Here is a 19,368-nt window from a genome sequence, read left to right on the forward strand (position 1 = left end):
ATCAAGTTTCATTGCTAATTTTTAGCACATGCCAAGCAGCAAAGAGAGGCCATCTCAAATTTGAAAATTCCACACTCAGATCTTGTAAGATCATGTCCCTGACTTGCACATGACTTACAACATGGTGCCTACCAGCTGCAACACAGTGTTTTTTAGTGGAATAGAGTTCCAACTCAAACCACTCAAAAAAGTTCTTTGTGCATGTAGGAACAGTCTGCTGTTTTAATTACACTCCTCTATGTTGAAGACACAATCTGTGATTTAGGCTGATAAAACAGATGTTTGAATTTTACACAAACATCTTGCCTCAAGCAACTCTAAGATCCTTTAAGAAGTGCCAGCTGGGGTATAGATATTTGACTCTCTCCCTATCCAAAACTATCTCCATCTCTTTCCATCTGTGGCTGTGCAGCAGTCCGTGAGTCAGGCTACCTAAAGTTAAAAAAACCTGTCAATGGATGCTGTTGTAAATCCTGTCAACCCGGCTCACGCTCACTGTACTGTTGCAAAATGGAGAAAAGTCAGAAACACACACATTCAAAGCAGTGGCACACACATTCTTGGCTAGGATTCACTTAACTGTTGTCGTCTGGTTATAGTGCTGTCTGACACTAGACGAAAGAGTGAAGGAAGTGCGTGAGAATGCTTTTATTCAGCTTTCAATTGTTATGGAAATTAATGATTCTACAGCACTAACTTTTTTTGGGGGTGATAGAATACAATATATGCATTGCACAAAATGTTATAGTGGGGAGGGGCAATGGATAGCAGGTAAATATACAGTCAAATGTACAGTTGTCTCTCTATCAGTGGTGCCCGCATAAATTGCATCATTGGTACCCAGAGAATTTCCAGTGAGTAATGGATACTTTCCAATTGAATAGTTTAGCAAAGACGCATAAACTGTGGCATTCTTGAAAAGTGTGTAAAGCTCTGCCCCAATTGCATTCAGATACTAATCTGTTGTGAGTATGCTATGTTGTAAGCGTGTTGTAGTTCCCACCTCAGAAAAGAAAAAAAAATACTTAAAGATACTTAAAGATCCCATGGCATAAAAGTTTCACTTTATGAGTTGCTTTAAACATTAATATGCGTTCTCCCAGCCTGCATATGGTCCCCTAGTGGCTAGAAATGTTGATAGGTGTAAACCAAGCACTGGGTATTCTGCTCGGCCCTTGAAAAAATGAAAGCTCAGATGGGCTGATCTGGAATCATGCCCCTTATGAGGTCATAAGGGGGAAGGTTACCTCCCCTTTCTCTGCTTTCCGCGCCCATAGAATTTGGCCCACCCGTCAGAAAGACATCATGGCTTTCAAATGTGCAAAGTGGCAGTTGGTCAAGGCCACAACCCCAGCCTCTACCTTGCCCCCCCTTTCCTCCTCAAAAACTACAGACTCAGAAATGACACATACTAAGGAAAGCTCATTGTGGGACTGGATCTAGTGGCTGAAATTCTGTAATTTTGGGAAAGAGATTTCAGATACAGTGTTGGGGGACCACTAAGGTCTAGATAAAAGAGACTTCAGATACAGTATTAGGGGACCACTAAGGTCTATATAAAAGAGACTTCAGATACAGTTTTAGGGGACCACTAAGGTCTATATAAAAGAGACTCTATACACGGTATTAGGGGACCACTAAGGTCTATATAAAAGAGACTCCATATATGGTATTAGGGGACCACTAAGGTCTATATAAAAGAGACTTCAGATACAGTATTAGGGGACCACTAAGGTCTATTCAAAAGAGACTTCAGATACCTATTCCTATTTTTGCACTCTGCCCTCTTCCTTCACCACCATTACATACACTCTACTCCCCATTTTTCCTATCCATCGCTGTCTTTTTCTTCCTCACCATGCACCATGGTCACCCTCAAACCCCCCACCACCACCACCACCACCGAACCCCCCCACCCACACACACACACACACACACACACCCTCTTCCGGCCGATTTTCCTCGCTCGATGGTGGGGTATATGACAGGCCTGCTGCTGGGAGATAGCACGATTGAATGCGAGTCCCTGGGATGGGAGGAGGAGGAGGGCAAAGTTGTATTAGCTGGTGAAAAAGGGTTGGCACCAGGCTTTGACAAGGAGAGGAGGAGAGGGGGTGGTTGGGATCTTGGGGAGAGAGAGAGAGAGAGAGAGCCAGGCATTGGGGCTTAGGGCGAGCCAGGCACATTGACACTACTACCTCAGAGAGAGTGAGGATGAGTTGGAGCAAAGACAGTGTGAAAAGCTTGTATCTCCAAAATGTCAACTCTTCTAAAACTTTTGGCATGATATGCAGTTTTGTTTTCAGCTACAATTTTGAGGATGGGTTTATAGCTTTGTTAGAGTTTCATAAGAACAAAAAGATTAATGATGTTGATGTTGATTGATGATGATCATGTTTAATGGGAAATGGAAAATCTGTTTTCTCGTACGGTCAATGGACAGCCGAGTGAAGTGTATAATAAATTAATAAATGACGGCATGCGATTAATGCAGTTAAAATAAATGAACGCGTTATGATCGTCCCTTCATCGCATCGCAATTATTGCGTTAATGCTGACAGCCCTAGTAAAAACACAAAAAATATAGTTACATGCCAAGTTGCTTAAAAATGAATGGCAGGGTGACGATGCATGTCAACATTAAGAGTGTTTCAAGACTTGAAAATACTCAGAACCAGTGAGGTTGATTATTATCTGGTAACGGGTCAGACAGAGAAGGAGAGAGAGTAAGACAGAAAGTGTAGCACAAAGAGGTAGGAGTACAGGGGGTCGTCAGATTACTTTAAAGGGCTTAAGAGTTGACATCTATGGGAAAGGACAGCTGACCCCTCTTATATAGAAAAAGAGAGTAGAGAAGGTGGTAGAAGGAGGGGAGGAGAGGGTAGAGCATGAGATGGAATGGAGTAATATCAGTGCTATAAAAAGTCCATCCAATTTAACCATTTCAAGCTCAATCTTCTCTTTGTCTGCTTGTGTGTGTTTCTGAGTGCAGCCTCACGGCAGCTTAGAGGTGAGACTTTATTAGTTAGCTTTGTTCTGTGTCAGTGTGGTAATGTCACACGTCCTTGCTATATTGTGTAGTGTATTTTCATTTTTACATGTGTATGTTTTACTTTTATTATTACATGGCCAACTGTTAACAAGGGTGAAATCAATGACAAACGTACAGTAAAAATGACACCTGCAGATCAGAATGTGAATTAAAATGGACATTGCAAACAATGGGCAGTTGATCTAATGAATGTTACTGAATGAGTCACTGAATGAGTTACTGAATAGTGGATGACAACAACTCAACGCAACAGTTAATGCTAAACAAGGATATGGGTTGAAAGAGAGGACAGAATGAAGAAAACAAAAATATTTGCAAAATCACAATTATTATAGATGAGTTCAAAGTTCAAGTTGGTGGTTAAGTACAAGTTTGTGTTTACTATGAACAATCCAGACAAATATTATATTATTAGTATAGTATATATAGTATCTGTAACAGAAGAATATTATGACTGAAAGTAGGTTTCAAGTGGCTGATATAAAGACCAGTGTTAAAAACGGTATAGTGATGGGTGTGTGTGTATACATGTATAGGTATATGCAGAAAATAAATTGAAAGAAATGATAAGTTCCAAAAAATGAATTTATTTACAAAGTTTTTTTTGCTATATCCATCCATGAGTACTGTATGTGTTGCAGTTCGTTTTCTGAGAAATAAAAGGAGGACATAAAGGGCTTCTAAGCCTTCTTGGTTTATATATTTTTTGTAATTGCCAGTTTGACCCTAACCCCAGCCAACTATTATCAAGATTAACTGCCTTACTGTTGCTGTGGCTTGCCAGGTAATGTTTGAATTTTTTTGCTTTGTCTATTGACGTGTCTACAACTCTATTAACTATTAGTCACCTCCAACTGTAATTGGGCACGCCTGAGCGAGGGTAGAAAAAGGTAAGGGTTAGGACTGCCAAGGATTTGGATTGAGATCTCACTAGAGTGGGCTGCTTTAAGGCATAACTTTGCTATTGGGTCAATAAATATACTGTGAGTCCCGCAATTACTGTAAGGGTGGAGTCAACAAATGAAATTGAAACGAAGATTAAAGCCGGTCATGTGTTGGCACATGCACAGTCCCACGCTAAGCTTGTGTCTGTATCTGTAGAACTCCCTTCACAAAAACAAAAAATAAAAACGTGGAGTCTAAATTAAAAATGTACAGTACATGTGTCAAATGTGTGTGTGTGTGTGTGTCCACAGAGAAAGGTGGAAACAAAGCTACATTTCCTCCTACAATAAGCACATCTATAGATATTAGAATTAAGTTCTTTACAACAATTTAATGGAAACCGCACATTTTTGATACACTTTCTGGCCACACTAAAATGCAACATCTACTTGGAGAAAATAGTGTTGGCACTATAGAAGCAGCAAGATTTGTAAATGCATGCCACAGCCTAAAGGTGCTGACACACTAGGCAGATGAGAAAGAACTGCTTGCAATGAAGGCAGACTGTAGCTTTGCCTCACATCGCCTGTGTCATGCCCAAAAAATTGCACCTGGACACACCACAAAGACTATAGTCGACGGCCAACTGGGACATACCAACTAGCACACACGTTCTGCACCTGTGTGGGAAGAAAATAAATCTTCATGCCATCAGGCTGTGGTAATCTATTCAATAACAGCCTGGGGTAAGCAAAGACTAGGATTGCCATTATTAGTTATAAATCGACCTGCGACTAGGGATAAATGATACCATAGTATCGGCTGGGACACAGAAGCTCCATAGTTACCAGGCATTGAGCGCCTGGCGTTTAGTCGTGGAGCAACCGCCGGTCTATTCACATAAGGGATCGCAGTGAGACCCCACAGATCCAAGTGAGTATGCATGCGTTGCTTACCGCCTGAAAAGACCTTAAAGCTTTAGTGCGTAACTTTTTGATATTAATGAACGTCCATTACATTCAAGCCATTGCCATATGAGTTGCTACAAAGCTAATGAAGACTATCAGCTCCACACAACTCTCTCTGGATTTCTCAGTATGGCTAATATTTGGAAAATTTGTGTCGACTTTTGCACGCAGAAAATCAAGTGAAAATAATTATCTCTTCTGAAGAGTCCATCATGTATTTAGGGTCGGGGGTGGTGCGCGATCACAGAAAGATTGTATCATGTGGACGCGCTGACTGTTTGTTGTCATTACTTAGAAGTCCTCATGGGGGAGATATCCTCATCTAAGTAAAGTTAGAAGCTCTTGTTATTATTATTATTATTATTATTATTATTTTGTCCACCTCTTGCACATTCTCACAGCCTTCAACATTCAGTTACTTGGCTCCTGCTGCCATCAGTCTGGCTGAAGGTTTGTGGTGTCACTCCACTGAATTGTTGTTGTCGGTGGGAGCTGCAGCCCCCTGTTGTCCAATCAGGACACATTAGTTTGCGGCCCCTCAATCTGCCAGAGCTGCACCTAAGGGAGCCCAGGGGAAATGTCCCATACTGTATCTAAATGCTAATCAGTGATCATGCCATTAATGAACACAGAAAAAGCTCACCCACAACCCTCTGCTTCGTATGCTCTCAGTAGCGTGTCGGGACAAGGACAGAGCTGTTGTAGGCTCATGGGCTGTGAATATTTTCGACTTATACTAACAAGTATTCATCTTTTAATTTGATAATTTTCCTCTTTTTTTTATCCTAACTTTTTCTATTTGTTCTTTATGATTAAAAACAAAACACAACTATATTCAATTCACAATCAATTAAAACAGCATTAAATCCTTAGATCTGAGAGGCTGGAATCAGTTTGTCTAATCTACGCATTTTTGTTTGATGAATAGCTTAAGTTATTATGAAAATTGTTGTTAATTATTTCTGTTGATTGAATAATCAAGTAAACGTTTCAGCTTTCCATTTAACGTGTTGATTAGAGAAGGTTTGTACAAATCTTCCCTGGCAGCAGATGTTAACGTGTTGATGGCCTGGCCAGAGGAAGCCTGACTGCAGAGTTATTCCACTCGATGATAGAGAGTGTCAAAAGGAGCATTAATTTAGATGAAATGTGATCATTTGATGATGGGAACGGAGTGTGGAGTGAGATCCAAGTGAGAGTGTGTAAGAATTGAATAAGCAAATCACAGGCAAAGACGAAGAGGAAGTGTGTGTGTGTGTGTGTGTGTGTGTGTGTGTGTGTGTGTGTGCGCGCGCATGTGTTCGCGTGCGCGCATGTGTGTGTGTGTGTGTGTGAGTGTGTGTGTGTGTGTGCGCGCGCGTGTGTGTGTGCGCGTGCGATCACAGTCCCCATATGGCAGTCAGTGGGATACTTCCTGTTTTGGGTGGCATGCAAGGGACCCACTCTTATCTTAGAGCATTGGTGTGTTGGTTTAAGAGTTTCTACAGTTTTAGGTGTGTGTCATGTGTAGGTTAGACCATCATTTTTATTATGATAACATTGTACTAACCAAGTTTTTTTTTTTTTTTTTTGACTTTCGATATTTTTGATATTTTCCATTCTTATCTTATATTTTTGTGTCAACACTGTAAAGGGATTGCTTCAATCTCATTGCACAGGTACTGTGTACTTGTGTACAATGACAATGAAGGCTTTCTGTTTTCTATTTCTAAGTTAGTAGATGAAATGTCTGGCAACAATTCACTACACAAACTAGCAGTAGCAGTCCGTAGGGAGTTGCGTTGAGAAACGGTGGGTCACTGGTTCAAGTCCCGGTGCAGATCAAAGTACAGAGTGTGGATTGATAGTTGGAGCAATGTAATTTCACTTCCTGGGCACTGCCAGGTTCTCTTGAGCAAGGCACCATACCACAGGTTGCTGGTCCAGCACTGACAGCCCACTCACTATGACATCTCTCCATTTGTGCATGAATAGGTCCTGAGCATGTGTGTGTAAATTGTATTTTTTTTTATATATATATGTAAATTATTAAATAAATTATAAAGTCTGAAGGGTAAAGAAACCCAAAAAGTCAACAAACCGAAACTGAAAACAAACTGAAAGTGCACCTGAAATGTTGCAATAATCGCTCATTGCACAAGAAGACTGTGTGCACAATACGATCAGTACAGTGGGTCTCTAAACTGCAGTGATGACAGACAATTTGAGTATGAATGTAACCCCCTTGTTTTCTCTTCCACATACATTGATTTATCTGGGGCTTTGTCTCTACTCTGCCTGATTCTTGAGATTTTTCTTATCTTTAGGCTACATTTACACTACTACGTTTTGGTTTAAAAATGTATATCTTTTTCTACCTTCAGGACTCGTGTCCGCACTTCTCTGGCCTTTCAGAGTTCTCGCATTGCCAGACCTTCCTCCACAGCGCCGCGAAGGAGGGTCTGGCAAGAAGTAACCATAGTCCTCATAAATCCACCAGAGTTTAGAATGTCAACACAATGAAAGCCCACGGCAACGGATATCCTGCCTAAATAAGTGAAATCTGGCGGAATTTACATCAGGCAACAGAGCAATCCAGAAGTTGAACGTCATGGATATAGACTACAGAGCTCCTAAAACTGAGACATTTGGAAACATGGCTGCCTCCTATTTGGTTTGAAAACTCTGGGGTTGCTATGCAGTCTGGACGGGCACAGACGGAGACCTTTAGAGGTCTTATCGGTTAGGTAGAATGACATACCTTTCAGTAACGTTTCCACCTCGGCGTCTGTTTAAGCAAATTAATCCCTGACCTTACTTTTCACTATTGTTGTTCTTTCTCTGAAGTATTTTCACACGGCCGAGTAACATCAGACAATCTGCTGCCTGTTTAGGGCACGTGCATGCCTGGTGTATGACGTGTTAAAATTAAAGCAGATGAATTCTGCTTCTGAACCTAAAACTCTTGTTTGGACCAAGATTTGTTTTAATAAAATAAATATCATTACTTTTATAATAATTAATGCAAAATTATTATGATTTAAATCCCTACTGAACCTGTCAAAGTTTATGTTGAACAGATGAATGCTTGAGCAAATATGTATTTGTGTCTGCTTTCTTGTGTGTGCAGCCACATTGTGTGAGCTCTAAATACTTTGTAAAAGGGATATTATGGCAACATGTAGGTTGATTTGGCTGTCAGCTTTGGGTTTTTGATATTTCTCATCTAGAGCACCCTGGGATGACAGCTGACTAAGAAGTACTCATACACTTGCGGAATGCTTGAGTGTGTGTGAGTGTGTGTGAGTGTGTAAGAGAGAAATGTGTGATTATGTGTGTAAGATTGTGTCAGAGTATATATTAACACAGATGTGCATGTCTGCTGTGCATGTGTGTATTTTCATTTTGTGGATTTCGCTACTCTTGTGTGTTCTGCATGACTTCATGTGTGTATTCTCCGGCCCTGACGATAAATGAAATAATCAAATGTTTATGATGCGTAAAATAGCACTTGGCAGCAGTAGTGACCCTGTGTGTGCGTGTGTTAATGTGCTGCGTGTGCCTGTGAGCGTTGGTGTGAGTGTGAGTGCGTGCCACGCTGTCAGATGCAAGGTTGTTATTACCAACTCTCTACACAGAGAAATGGAGCAGAGGCAATACTGGCTCTGTCAGCCAGCAGTGAGAGGAGAAAAAAGCAGTAAAAGTGAGAAATATGCATATGATTTTTTTTCCCCCTACTACATACACACTTGTGCAAACACACAACAAATGTACAAGATTATTGAAGCAATCTCTAGGTTCATTTGAAGGTCAGAGGCAATGCGTGGCAGGTTCTTAGCTATGCCCGAATTGAAAAAGGTTAAAATTAGACAGGGATTTAGAATACGCTCTGACTTCCACCAGAAATGTCTACTAACTGCAATTTTAACCTTTTGAGAACACTGCAACATTCAATCATTTCTCGTTGTATGTGGTGGAGACGCCATGAATGACTCACAAAACCACATTAGCTGTGACAGGTATTTGAGTAAACAGAGAGCACATTTAAACAGAATGGCGTTCCAGTTCATTCAAATAAGTGACAGCTAAATTACCCACTCTATGTAGCTACACCCTCTACATGCTCTTTTTTATCAATCAAAGTGTTTTACAGGCAGATTTGGGTAGAAGTGTGAAGGAGCCCTTATGGGAGAGAGCTACAGCTTCATGACAACTATGCATATTAGATGGAGTGGCAATCACACACACACACACGTCTGGAGTCAGCAAAAATGTAAGTAACAAATTTTGTCTTGTTTTTTTAAGCTGAGAAACTTCTCATATGCTTTAGCAACAATTTGTGAAGTTTGGCCAAAAACTATATTGTTGTGAGTTCTGGTTAATATTTTGATACTTAACTATAAGAGAGGAAAGAAAGGAAGAGCCTTTAGTTATGTTTTTCTGAATAATCAGAAATTAGAATGTGTGTCTTGTCTTTTCTTTGGCCCTCAGCGTTGACCACCAGAGGGTGTTGGCTGGATTGGCGCTATGGTTGGCTGATGTGAAGGGAAAAAAAATCATTGTCAAACCTTACCTCAATAAGATAGGTAGTGATACTCCGGGATTCAGGTTGTGTTATGGTACATAACGCCTTGACGGAACACCTCCTTAGGAAGACGCCCATACCTGAACCTCCTCAGCTATGAGGTGCCGTTTGTAAAGCGGCTCACACTGAAACTAACAGCAACATTTTGTCACATTTAGCTTCAATCAATGTTTAAAAAAGTGGTATGAATATTTGAGGGTCACTTTTTTGCACATTCACAACTATATTTAGTCAACTTAGAGATATTATATATAGTTAATCCAAATATCAAATGTCACACCTAAATGTTAAATGTCAAATTTAAATACTGAATCTAAATGTTAAATCTGAATGTTGAATCTAAATCTAAATGCTAAATCTAAATCTAAATGTTGAATCCAAATGTTAAATCTAAATGTTAAATCTAAATGTTTCGGGTGAAATTAAATATTTAACTAATATGCAAACTCACAATGCCGGTAACCGGAAGTACCAACATAAAAGCTTGAGGAGGTCAGTGTGTGTTTATAATGTCAAATAACGCATCAAAAACTGGACTCTGGATTATTGTGATAATAACTACCTAAAATAAACATGTTTGGACAAACTGTATTTGAAGAGTACTTTGAGTTTTTAGTGTCACTTATGAAGGGTTATGACCCATAGCCACTATAGCCACCACGAGGGGGGGTTCACTTTGACTGATCTGTCATGGTCGCTTGCATAAAGGCCATTAAGAGTCTGTCTCTGCCCACCTCCGACCAGGTACGGTACTGTCGGCCATGGTCACTCTGCGAAATGACCAACAATTCGGTATTAGCCAAAAACATCGGCAGAGCCGTCCTGGTGTCTATACAAACATTTTCAACAGCAACAGCGGGCGGGGATAAGCTCTTGCTGGCCTTAATGCAAGCAGTTTCTCCAAACGTGTTTATTATTTGCGGTAGTTATTATCACCATAATCCATGTCCAAGAGTCCATTTCCCCAGATGAGATGGTGTATATTTCTTATTTGACACTATAAACACACACTGACCTCCTCAAGCTTTTGTTTTGGTACTTTGGCATTTTGAATTTGCATATTAGTTAAATATTTAGTTTCACCTGAAACATTTAGTTTCACCTGAAACATTTAGTTTCAACATTTAGATTTAGATTTAACGTTTAGATTTAACATTTACATTTTGATTTAGATTCAACATTTAGATTTCAATTTTGATTTAACATTTAAAATTTAAATGTAACATTTAATATTTGGATTTAACTATTTAAAATATCTCTAAATCCACATTTATTATTGAAAATGTGCAAAACAGTAACCATCAAAAATTCATTCCAGTTTTTTAAACATCGTTTGAAGGTAAATGTGATAAAATGTTGCTGTCATTTTCAGAATGAGCCGCTTTACAAGCGGCACCCCATACTCAGCTGGCTCCTTTTCATGCAAAGGAGCAGTGGCTCTACTCCGACATAAGCACTGATTTTAAGATTAACAACAATTTTTTTAGGAAACACGTATTAACTAAAGTTCAGTAACATAGATGCATGTGGCATAAAATTGGTTAAAACTGGCTTGCTTCCCCACGAAGAGTTGTGGCCATGTTTACAGCTCTGTTTACTATTTACCATTGCCTTTTAATATGAGCAATATACTTAGGCAAAGGCATGTAGTACATATTTTGCAATATAAATGTAATTTGTATTTATATGTAATTTGTATGTCATTTACAAAAGCTGCACTGGATAAAGCAGCATACTCAAACAAGGGGTCGGTATAGGATTGTTCTGAAGATTTTCACATTATGATTACACGTATTTTAACACATACAAATTAATGTGATGGTTACACAGTATTTTTTTGTGACACTCGCTAACTGCTCTGTCCAGTTTTGACCTGTTATTTTCTGCTCTGTTCTATGACTTTTTATCTTCATAGACTATGAGTGAAAACACGAGTACAGGTCTACATGAAAAATTTGTGGTCATCAGGTGGTCATCGGAGGGCTGTCAGGCAGTCGCCAGGGGGTCGCCAAGCGGTCATCAGGCCATTGCCAGGCAGTCGGGCGAGAACATTTTCCCATTTATTTTGAATAGGGGTAGTGTGAAAAGTTGAGACAGATTCAACTTTTGAAGAAATGCATCCTGACGGCACCCTGCGATGACCTCATGTAATGGGCAATCAGACTAGGCAGTCCGTTTTAAGGTGGTGTAAGAGTACCGCAAGAATCCGGTACAGTAAATATCCCTGTCTCTCTTGCTGCAACAAAGAGGTGTTAAACACTATGGGGATATTACAAGGGTGTAAGCCTCTCCTCTCTAAGCGTACCTCCTATGGAGCCATTTTGAATCTATTAAGCCATCACCAGCCGTTAGCATTCCATTTACTTCCATTCATTTTGGCGCCACTTTGACAGCGAATAACTTTACATCTGATGCATTTAAAGGCTCTACTTGTCCATTATTTATTTCTAGAGAAAAACAACAATGTATAAAATGCTCCATACCTTGTACCTCATGTTATGGCTCCGTAGCAGACGTTTTTGTAAAAATAGCTTGACAATTGCGTCATAACCAAGCGATTTACTGTCGCATAGTAGAGGACTGACCGAACAGTACAGAAAAAGCTTGTAGACAGTTTGGACTTACATTAGCTGTTTAATTACTAATGTTAACTAGCATGTTAGTTAGCAGTAATACCTACACTCTCCGTCTCTGCTGATTGGAAATTATTGAGATTTCTCTTGGCACAGCTACCAGAAGACTTACAACTTTCAGAAAGGTTGCTCACATCACGTCTACGTCTTCAAGCTCAGTTGGAGGCTGCTCAGTAACACTCACCTATCACCGGAAAGGAGCTTCTAATAGACTTCACTGGTCTCCGTTCAGAGCAACAGGTTCTGTTGGTCCATTTCTTTAAATTTCTATGGGATATAAAACATAACCCAATCCCTTAACTGGCCAGGAGTTTGTGTAACAGATGACAATAAAGGACAGTTCCTCCGTTTCTTTTCGGTAGCACTTTACATTCCGCCACGGTAATAACATGGTAATAGTGGGGTAACAGTGTGATAAATAAGCGGTTATACATAGGTAGTAACTTACCAAAGTAATAACTGGGTAATATATCCCAGTAATAAGATGTAATACTGGGGTAATAAGGTGATAAGAAGGTAACAGATGTAATAACATGCAATTACCACTGTAATAACTAGGAATGGTTTGATGATAACCATATGTATCTGGGTTTTGGGTTAATATAGTTATATTAATATTGTAATATGATGAAAATAATGGAGTATTATGTGTTGATGTTTTCACAGTATTATTGGCTACTATCAGATTCCAAATTAGATAAAACGTATTTGGTAATTACCACATTATAATGCTGAAATTTATCCACCCTTTATGTTCCAAATATGTCCCTTCTGTTTAAAGGTAATACTTAAGTTATATGTTTAATCTTGTGACTTCTTACCTTGAAACACGTCTGGTATTTTCTGTGTAATAACCATGAAAAATGCCAAACTGCCTGTTTCTATTAAACCACATGATAATATTACAATAAGAGAAGTGCAGTGATTACCTGGAAATGCTTCTCGTAGTTTCCAGGTAATCTCTTCACCTCTGTTATTCTAAATTTACCATTAAATGTGTCTTGTCCTGCACGCACGTAACCCTGTGCAATCTGACCAGCAGCTAAACACCTTCCACCATCAAGCACTGGAGACTGGGATCATCCTAACCCAGTTTATTTGATTTACAAAGGCTGAAACTGTACACACATTCTAAAATTGTGAGATTATGTCCAGATTACAGCAATTTAAGGGTTTCATGACAATTTAGGTTAATAACTTTCAGTTTATTTTGAACCAGTAAAAGAAGCATTTACGTTTGAGTCAGAGACATAGGGAGACATAAAAAAAAACCTGAGGAGACTAGAAATTTCACGTTTCCTGATGTGGAGGACGTTTTAACTGAGGTGTCATTTAAAATGAGGAAAGTCCAAAGTCAAAGTGCCACACCTCATCCTGGAATGAGTCAATGTTTGATAACCCCTCCCTGTATTGTATTGTATTGTATTGTGACTCACTGTGACTTACAGTATGTGTATTGTCACACATACTGTAAGTCACAGTCAGAGTCAGTCATCACTGAGAAGTGAGATGGCGCAGAGAGGAGTTAAGCTGAACCGGGAAACTTTCTCTTGTTCTATCTGTCTGGATCTACTGAAGGATCCGGTGACTACTCCCTGTGGACACAGCTACTGCATGAACTGTCTTAAAAGCCACTGGGATGGAGAGGATTGTAAGTATAGCTACAGCTGTATTCAGTGCAGAAAGACGTTCACACCGAGGCCTGTCCTGCTGAAAAGCACCATGATAGCAGATTTAGTGGAGGAGCTGAAGAAGACTGGACTCCAAGCTGCTCCTGCTGATCACTGCTATGCTGGAGCTGAAGATGTGGCCTGTGATGTCTGCACTAGGAGAAAACTCAAATCACACAAGTCCTGTCTCGTGTGTCTGGTCTCTTACTGTGATCAACACCTGCAGCCTCATTATGATGTTCCTCAACTAAAGAAACACAGGCTGGTGGATCCGTCCAAGAAGCTCCAAGAGAACGTCTGCTCTTGTCATGATGAGGTGATGAAGATGTTCTGCCGTACTGATCAGCAGCTTCTCTGTTATCTCTGCTCTGTGGAGGAACATAAAGGCCACGACACAGTCTCAGCTGCAGCAGAGAGAGCTGAGAGGCAGAGAGAGCTTGAGGGGAGTCGACTCAACATCCAGCAGAGAATCCAGGACAGAGACAAAGACGTGGAGCTGCTTCAACAGCAGGCAGAGGCCATTAATCTCTCTGCTGATAAAGCAGTGGAAGACAGCGAGAAGATCTTCACTGAGCTGATCTGTCTCCTGGAGAAAAGAAGCTCTGATGTGAAGCTGCAGGTCAGAGCCAGGCAGAGAACTGAAGTGAGTCGAGTCCGAGAGCTTCAGGAGAAGCTGGAGCAGGCGATCACTGAGCTGAAGAGGAAAGATGCTGGGCTGAAGAAGCTCTCACACACAGAAGATCACAACCATATTCTACATAACTACCCCTCACTGGCAACACTCAGCCAATCAGCATCCAGCATCCATATACGTCCTCTGAGCTGCTTTGAGGACGTAACAGCGGCCGTGTCAGAAGTCAGAGATAAACGACAGGATGTCTTGAGAGAGAAGAGGACAAACGTCTCACTGATGGGGACTAAAGTGGACATTTTACTGCCAGAACCAGAGCCCAATACCAGAGCTGGATTCTTAAAATATTCACGTAAAATCACACTGGATCCAAACACAGCATATACATGGCTGTTATTATCTGAGGGGAATAGGAAAGCAACAATAATGATTCAACAACAGTCTTATTCTAGTCACCATGACAGATTCACTGACGGGTATCAGGTCTTGAGTAGAGAGAGTCTGACTGGACGTTGTTACTGGGAGGTGGAGAGGAGAGGGAGAGTTTATGTAGCAGTCGCATTCAAGAATATCAGCAGAGCGAGGGGGTCGGATGAATGTTTCTTTGGAGTAAATGACAAATCTTGGGCGTTAGAATGTAACAACAGTTATACATTTTGTTACAACAATATCCAAACTCCCGTCTCAGGTCCTCTGTCCTCCAGAGTAGGAGTGTACCTGGATCACAGTGCAAGTATTCTGTCTTTTTACAGGGTCTCTGAAACCATGACACTCCTCCACAGAGTCCAGACCACATTCACTCAGCCGCTCTATGCTGGACTAAGGCTTTGTTGGTCTTCTGGAGACTGTGCTGAGTTGTGTAAACTGAAATAGACAGCAGTCATTTAAGGGTTAAATTCTGAGTTGTGTTGCTGACATCTGATTGTTGTCATTCTATTTTTTTATGTTTTTCATGTGTTTTTCATGTGTTTCATGTGTTGATTAGCCAGGAAGTTGAATGTGAGCAGGAAGCCTCATTGTGTTATCATCTCTCCATACTATCCACTTCAATCTTCAACGTTACATGCCTTTGCATTCTCAGTATGTGAAACAGATGACATACTGTTCTGATATCTCTGTTAATTATTGTCAGAAAGTTTGATGTGCAATATGTACATTTTTGATGATGATTGATCGCTCATATTAGACTGAGGGTATTCTTCAGTAAGCTAGTTTTCCACTTTTATCTTGGGTTATGCCACATGTACAGTATATTTTAGTTTATTTAGATAAACAATATCGGTTATACTACGTACACTGTATAACATACATACGTGTTTAATAATACATTATGTGTTTCCTTTATTTCATCTTACATAGTAGCTAGCCAGTGGTGCCACCTACAGATTACTACTACTTCATTTGGTTCTCCTCCAGCCCGGCTGGTAAGCCATTACCACAATACATTGCTTCATTCAAGACAAGCTTTTTAGTGATAAATCACCATCATTCTCTGTTTTGATGAGGTTCTGAATTATTATCCTCTCCACAGTGATCCATGCAGTGCTATCTTAGATTCACAGCCCTATCTGCTGCACCATCAGCAGCTGAAGCACAGCAGATCCATCATGGCAGCTTTGTTAATTCTCCAAATCTATCATTTGCTATGGAAAAGAAATCCAGGCACCTGTTCAACTAAAATTAAAATCTTTTTTTTTTTTTTGCTAAATCTAGATCTAGACCTGCTCTTTTATGAAAAGCGCTGTGAGATAACGATTGTTGTGATTTGGCGCTATAAAAATAAAATCGAATTGAATTGAAGTCTTGCTGAACACAATGTTCAGTATTTGAGCAAGTAATTCACCAGGACATTATTGACGACTTACTGCTATTTTCCAACGGATGCTCGAGCAAATGCAGGGATTCAAGTCAATGTTTGAGAGTCCACCAACAGCTCCGCAACGGGTTCCAAAAGCATGCGTGAAGCGGCGCTCCGCTAAAGATTTGCGCCAGGTTTATTTTCATGCGAGCCGCGGGGTGTTTGGGCAGCCGGGCAGGAAATGACAGCGAGAGTATCCAGTAGGGATGAGCGAGTACAACATTATCTGTATCTGTATCTGTATCTGTTTACCACATGAATTATCTGTATCCGGAGCCGTACTCAGACTGGGCGGGGCCTAAACCGGAAGTGGTCAGATTTAACCCGGAAGTGGATCGGGTTCTCTTGAAATGTGCGGGGCTTTAACCGGTGTGTTATTTAAGCATGCAATTGATATGAGTTGATCAAAAATTTTTATATTTATTGCTGATTTGAAAACTATTTACATGACAGCATCGAGCTTCAGATTAATGGTGTTGCCATGGTGCAACAATGAATACAACACATGCGGTTGCAATTATGCAGTAAAATGTAATGAACAAGAGTTTTCATACTCAATATAACTTTCTTTTTTTAACTTTTTATTTTTTCATGATCAGTGTGATTTTTTTGGTTCTTTTTTATTTTTTTTATTTCCACACCAGGTATATATGTGTGTGTGTGTGTGTGTGTGTGTTGTGTGTGTGTGTGTGTGTGTGTGTGTGTGTGTGTGAGTAAGAGAGAGACACAGAGAGAGAGGGGGCAGAGGCGGGGGGCAGCTGACAGTAAAAAAAAAAAAATCTCTGATGGCAGAGACGCAACGGGAGTTGCATTTAAACCAAGCAGCACATCTGAAACCCACGTTCACCAAAAATCTACTGGTTACTATGTAAGGACTACAAACCCCACGTTCACCAGAGATCTACTGGTTACTAAGTATTACACTACAAACCGAAGTTAAAAACAAAACTGAAGCTGAAGAAACCCTAAAAGTTAACGGAACAGATCCGCAGACCCGATTGACTGCCTGACGGAGCGGGAGCGAGAGAGAGCGAGAGAATTTCTCCATGTTCTGTGTGTGTGTGTGATTGAGCCGAGCGGGTTTGTAGGGGGGGGGGGGGGCGCTGTGATTATCACAGAACGCTGCACGGCCAGTTGAGGAGGTGCATTCAATCCGAGCACGGATATTGACTCATATTACTCGTATAATACTTGTACTCGGCAAAAGTGCTTTATCCCTACCGGATACCTGTTTCAGCCGGATACTCGGATCACCCCTAGTATCCAGTACCAAAAGACACTCACCAATATCGTATCCTCTACAACACCTCAATGAGATTCATCTTGGAGGTGGGAAAACATAGTAGACATCACAGATCATTTTCTAATAAGGACAACGCCAGAAAAGAGCAGGTGTTAAGTCGTGAGTATTGGCCAATGGACAAAATATTACAACCACCTCCGAACATAACGCCACCACGTAGTGGAATCAGAACCTTACCGTAACACAGTCTCAGCTGAAGTGAACATGATAAGCTTCATAAAGGCAATTGTTGTTGCAGGGCTGCTGTATTAGACTGAAACAAGCATTCTATATACATTTTAAGTTGCATGTATGCTTGCAATGGAGTTGGTGGATTTTTGGAAAATAATACTGATAAATATGTTTCAATATCGTTTAAATTAAATTCACATTAAATAAAATGTAATCATTTGTGAATGAACAGTTTCTGGTATTTACAGTAAATACCACCCCAAATTAAAATAAACTGGAGTCTATTTGTAGACCTTTTTTCTAATACCAATTAGGCTATCCATAATCTCATAGTGAAAAAAACAAAGTGTAGATTTCTGACAGTGTCCCCAGACAGACATATGGACAGGAAATAGTTTTTGTGTCCCAAGCTGCACTTTAGACGAAACACAACCTAATTTCTTTACTTTAAAATGACTGCGTTGTGCTCGGGTCAGGTTTGGACAAAAATCAAGCTGCAGTTTACTATCACTATCATCACACCTATGCTCTAGTTCCACTAAAGAATATGTTGTATGTGTGAGTGTGTTGGCAGGTGAGTGGTATGGTACCTTGGCACCATTATGAGCTGCTTAAATTACATTAACCAACACACAAGACTGCACTTACAGAATATACATGCATATAGCAACATTGTTTTAACCGAGACGCCCCAACTCAGAGTAGTTTCCTGTATCTGTGTTACATGGGCTCCGCCCTTGCCACGCTTCTCTAGGAGACTGGCGGCGAGTCTTGAGTGTATTGATTCCAATGAGAGAAGTAAACATGAACACAGATTTTTCTTTCACCCCAAAGTAAATATTGGAGCCATTTTCACAAGCCACATATATCCAGAACATTCAGACTAAAATGGCATTTTCCCGACGAACACATCAGGAGAAAATGTGCTCTTTGAATGCTTTTAAATACACCTCACTGGTGCCCTAATACCATATCTGAAGTCTCTTTTATATAGATCTTAGTGGTCCCCTAATACTGTATCTGAAGTCTCTTTTATATAGACCTTAGTGGTCCCCTAATACCATATCTGAAGTCTCTTTTATATAGATCTTAGTGGTCCCCTAATACTGTATCTGAAGTCTCTTTTATATAGACCTTAGTGGTCCCCTAATACTGTATCTGAAGTCTCTTTTATGGCGGTTTTCCACTGTGTGGTATCTACTTGACTCGCCTCGACTCTACTCGCCTTTTTTGGTTTTCCATTACGAAAAAAAGTCCCTGGGACCTGCTACCAGGTACTTTTTTTAGTACTACCTCAGTCGAGGTTCCAAGCGAGCCGAGGCGATACCAAAAGGTGACGTGGTTACCTGCAGACTGCTGGTTGGTCGGAGAGAATCGTCACTCATGACTGCGTTGTTAGCAAACAAGAGTGCGGAGTGTGTGTCCAGAACAAACGGGACATTTAAAACAAATCTAGCCGGACACCGACAGATTATCCACTCTCTGCACTATTCTCACTTTTCAACTGTTCGGGCTACTAGCGGCTTCATGTCGTTTCCAATATTGCACATTGTTACTTTAAAAAAACAAGACAATATATATAACAAAAGTTTTTATTTAGCTTTTCAAGTAGCACATCAAACCCTCCCAAACT

General features: G+C 40.3%; 2 protein-coding genes across 7 annotated transcripts in view; both read left to right on the plus strand.

Moving 5' to 3' along the window:
* Nucleotides 1–19,368, plus strand: part of LOC116671533 (RNA binding protein fox-1 homolog 3-like) — a 751,379-nt gene that overhangs the window by 11,273 nt on the left and 720,738 nt on the right. The gene's annotated exons all lie outside the window — the stretch shown is intronic.
* Nucleotides 13,603–15,308, plus strand: LOC116671534 (tripartite motif-containing protein 16-like). The gene has a single exon (XM_032502903.1). It carries the CDS (start codon nt 13,612–13,614, stop codon nt 15,274–15,276), a length of 1,665 nt encoding a protein of 554 aa, XP_032358794.1. The 5' UTR covers nt 13,603–13,611; the 3' UTR covers nt 15,277–15,308.

The sequence above is a fragment of the Etheostoma spectabile genome, chromosome 21 (assembly GCF_008692095.1).
Source record: "Etheostoma spectabile isolate EspeVRDwgs_2016 chromosome 21, UIUC_Espe_1.0, whole genome shotgun sequence".
NCBI classification, from domain to species: domain Eukaryota; kingdom Metazoa; phylum Chordata; class Actinopteri; order Perciformes; family Percidae; genus Etheostoma; species Etheostoma spectabile.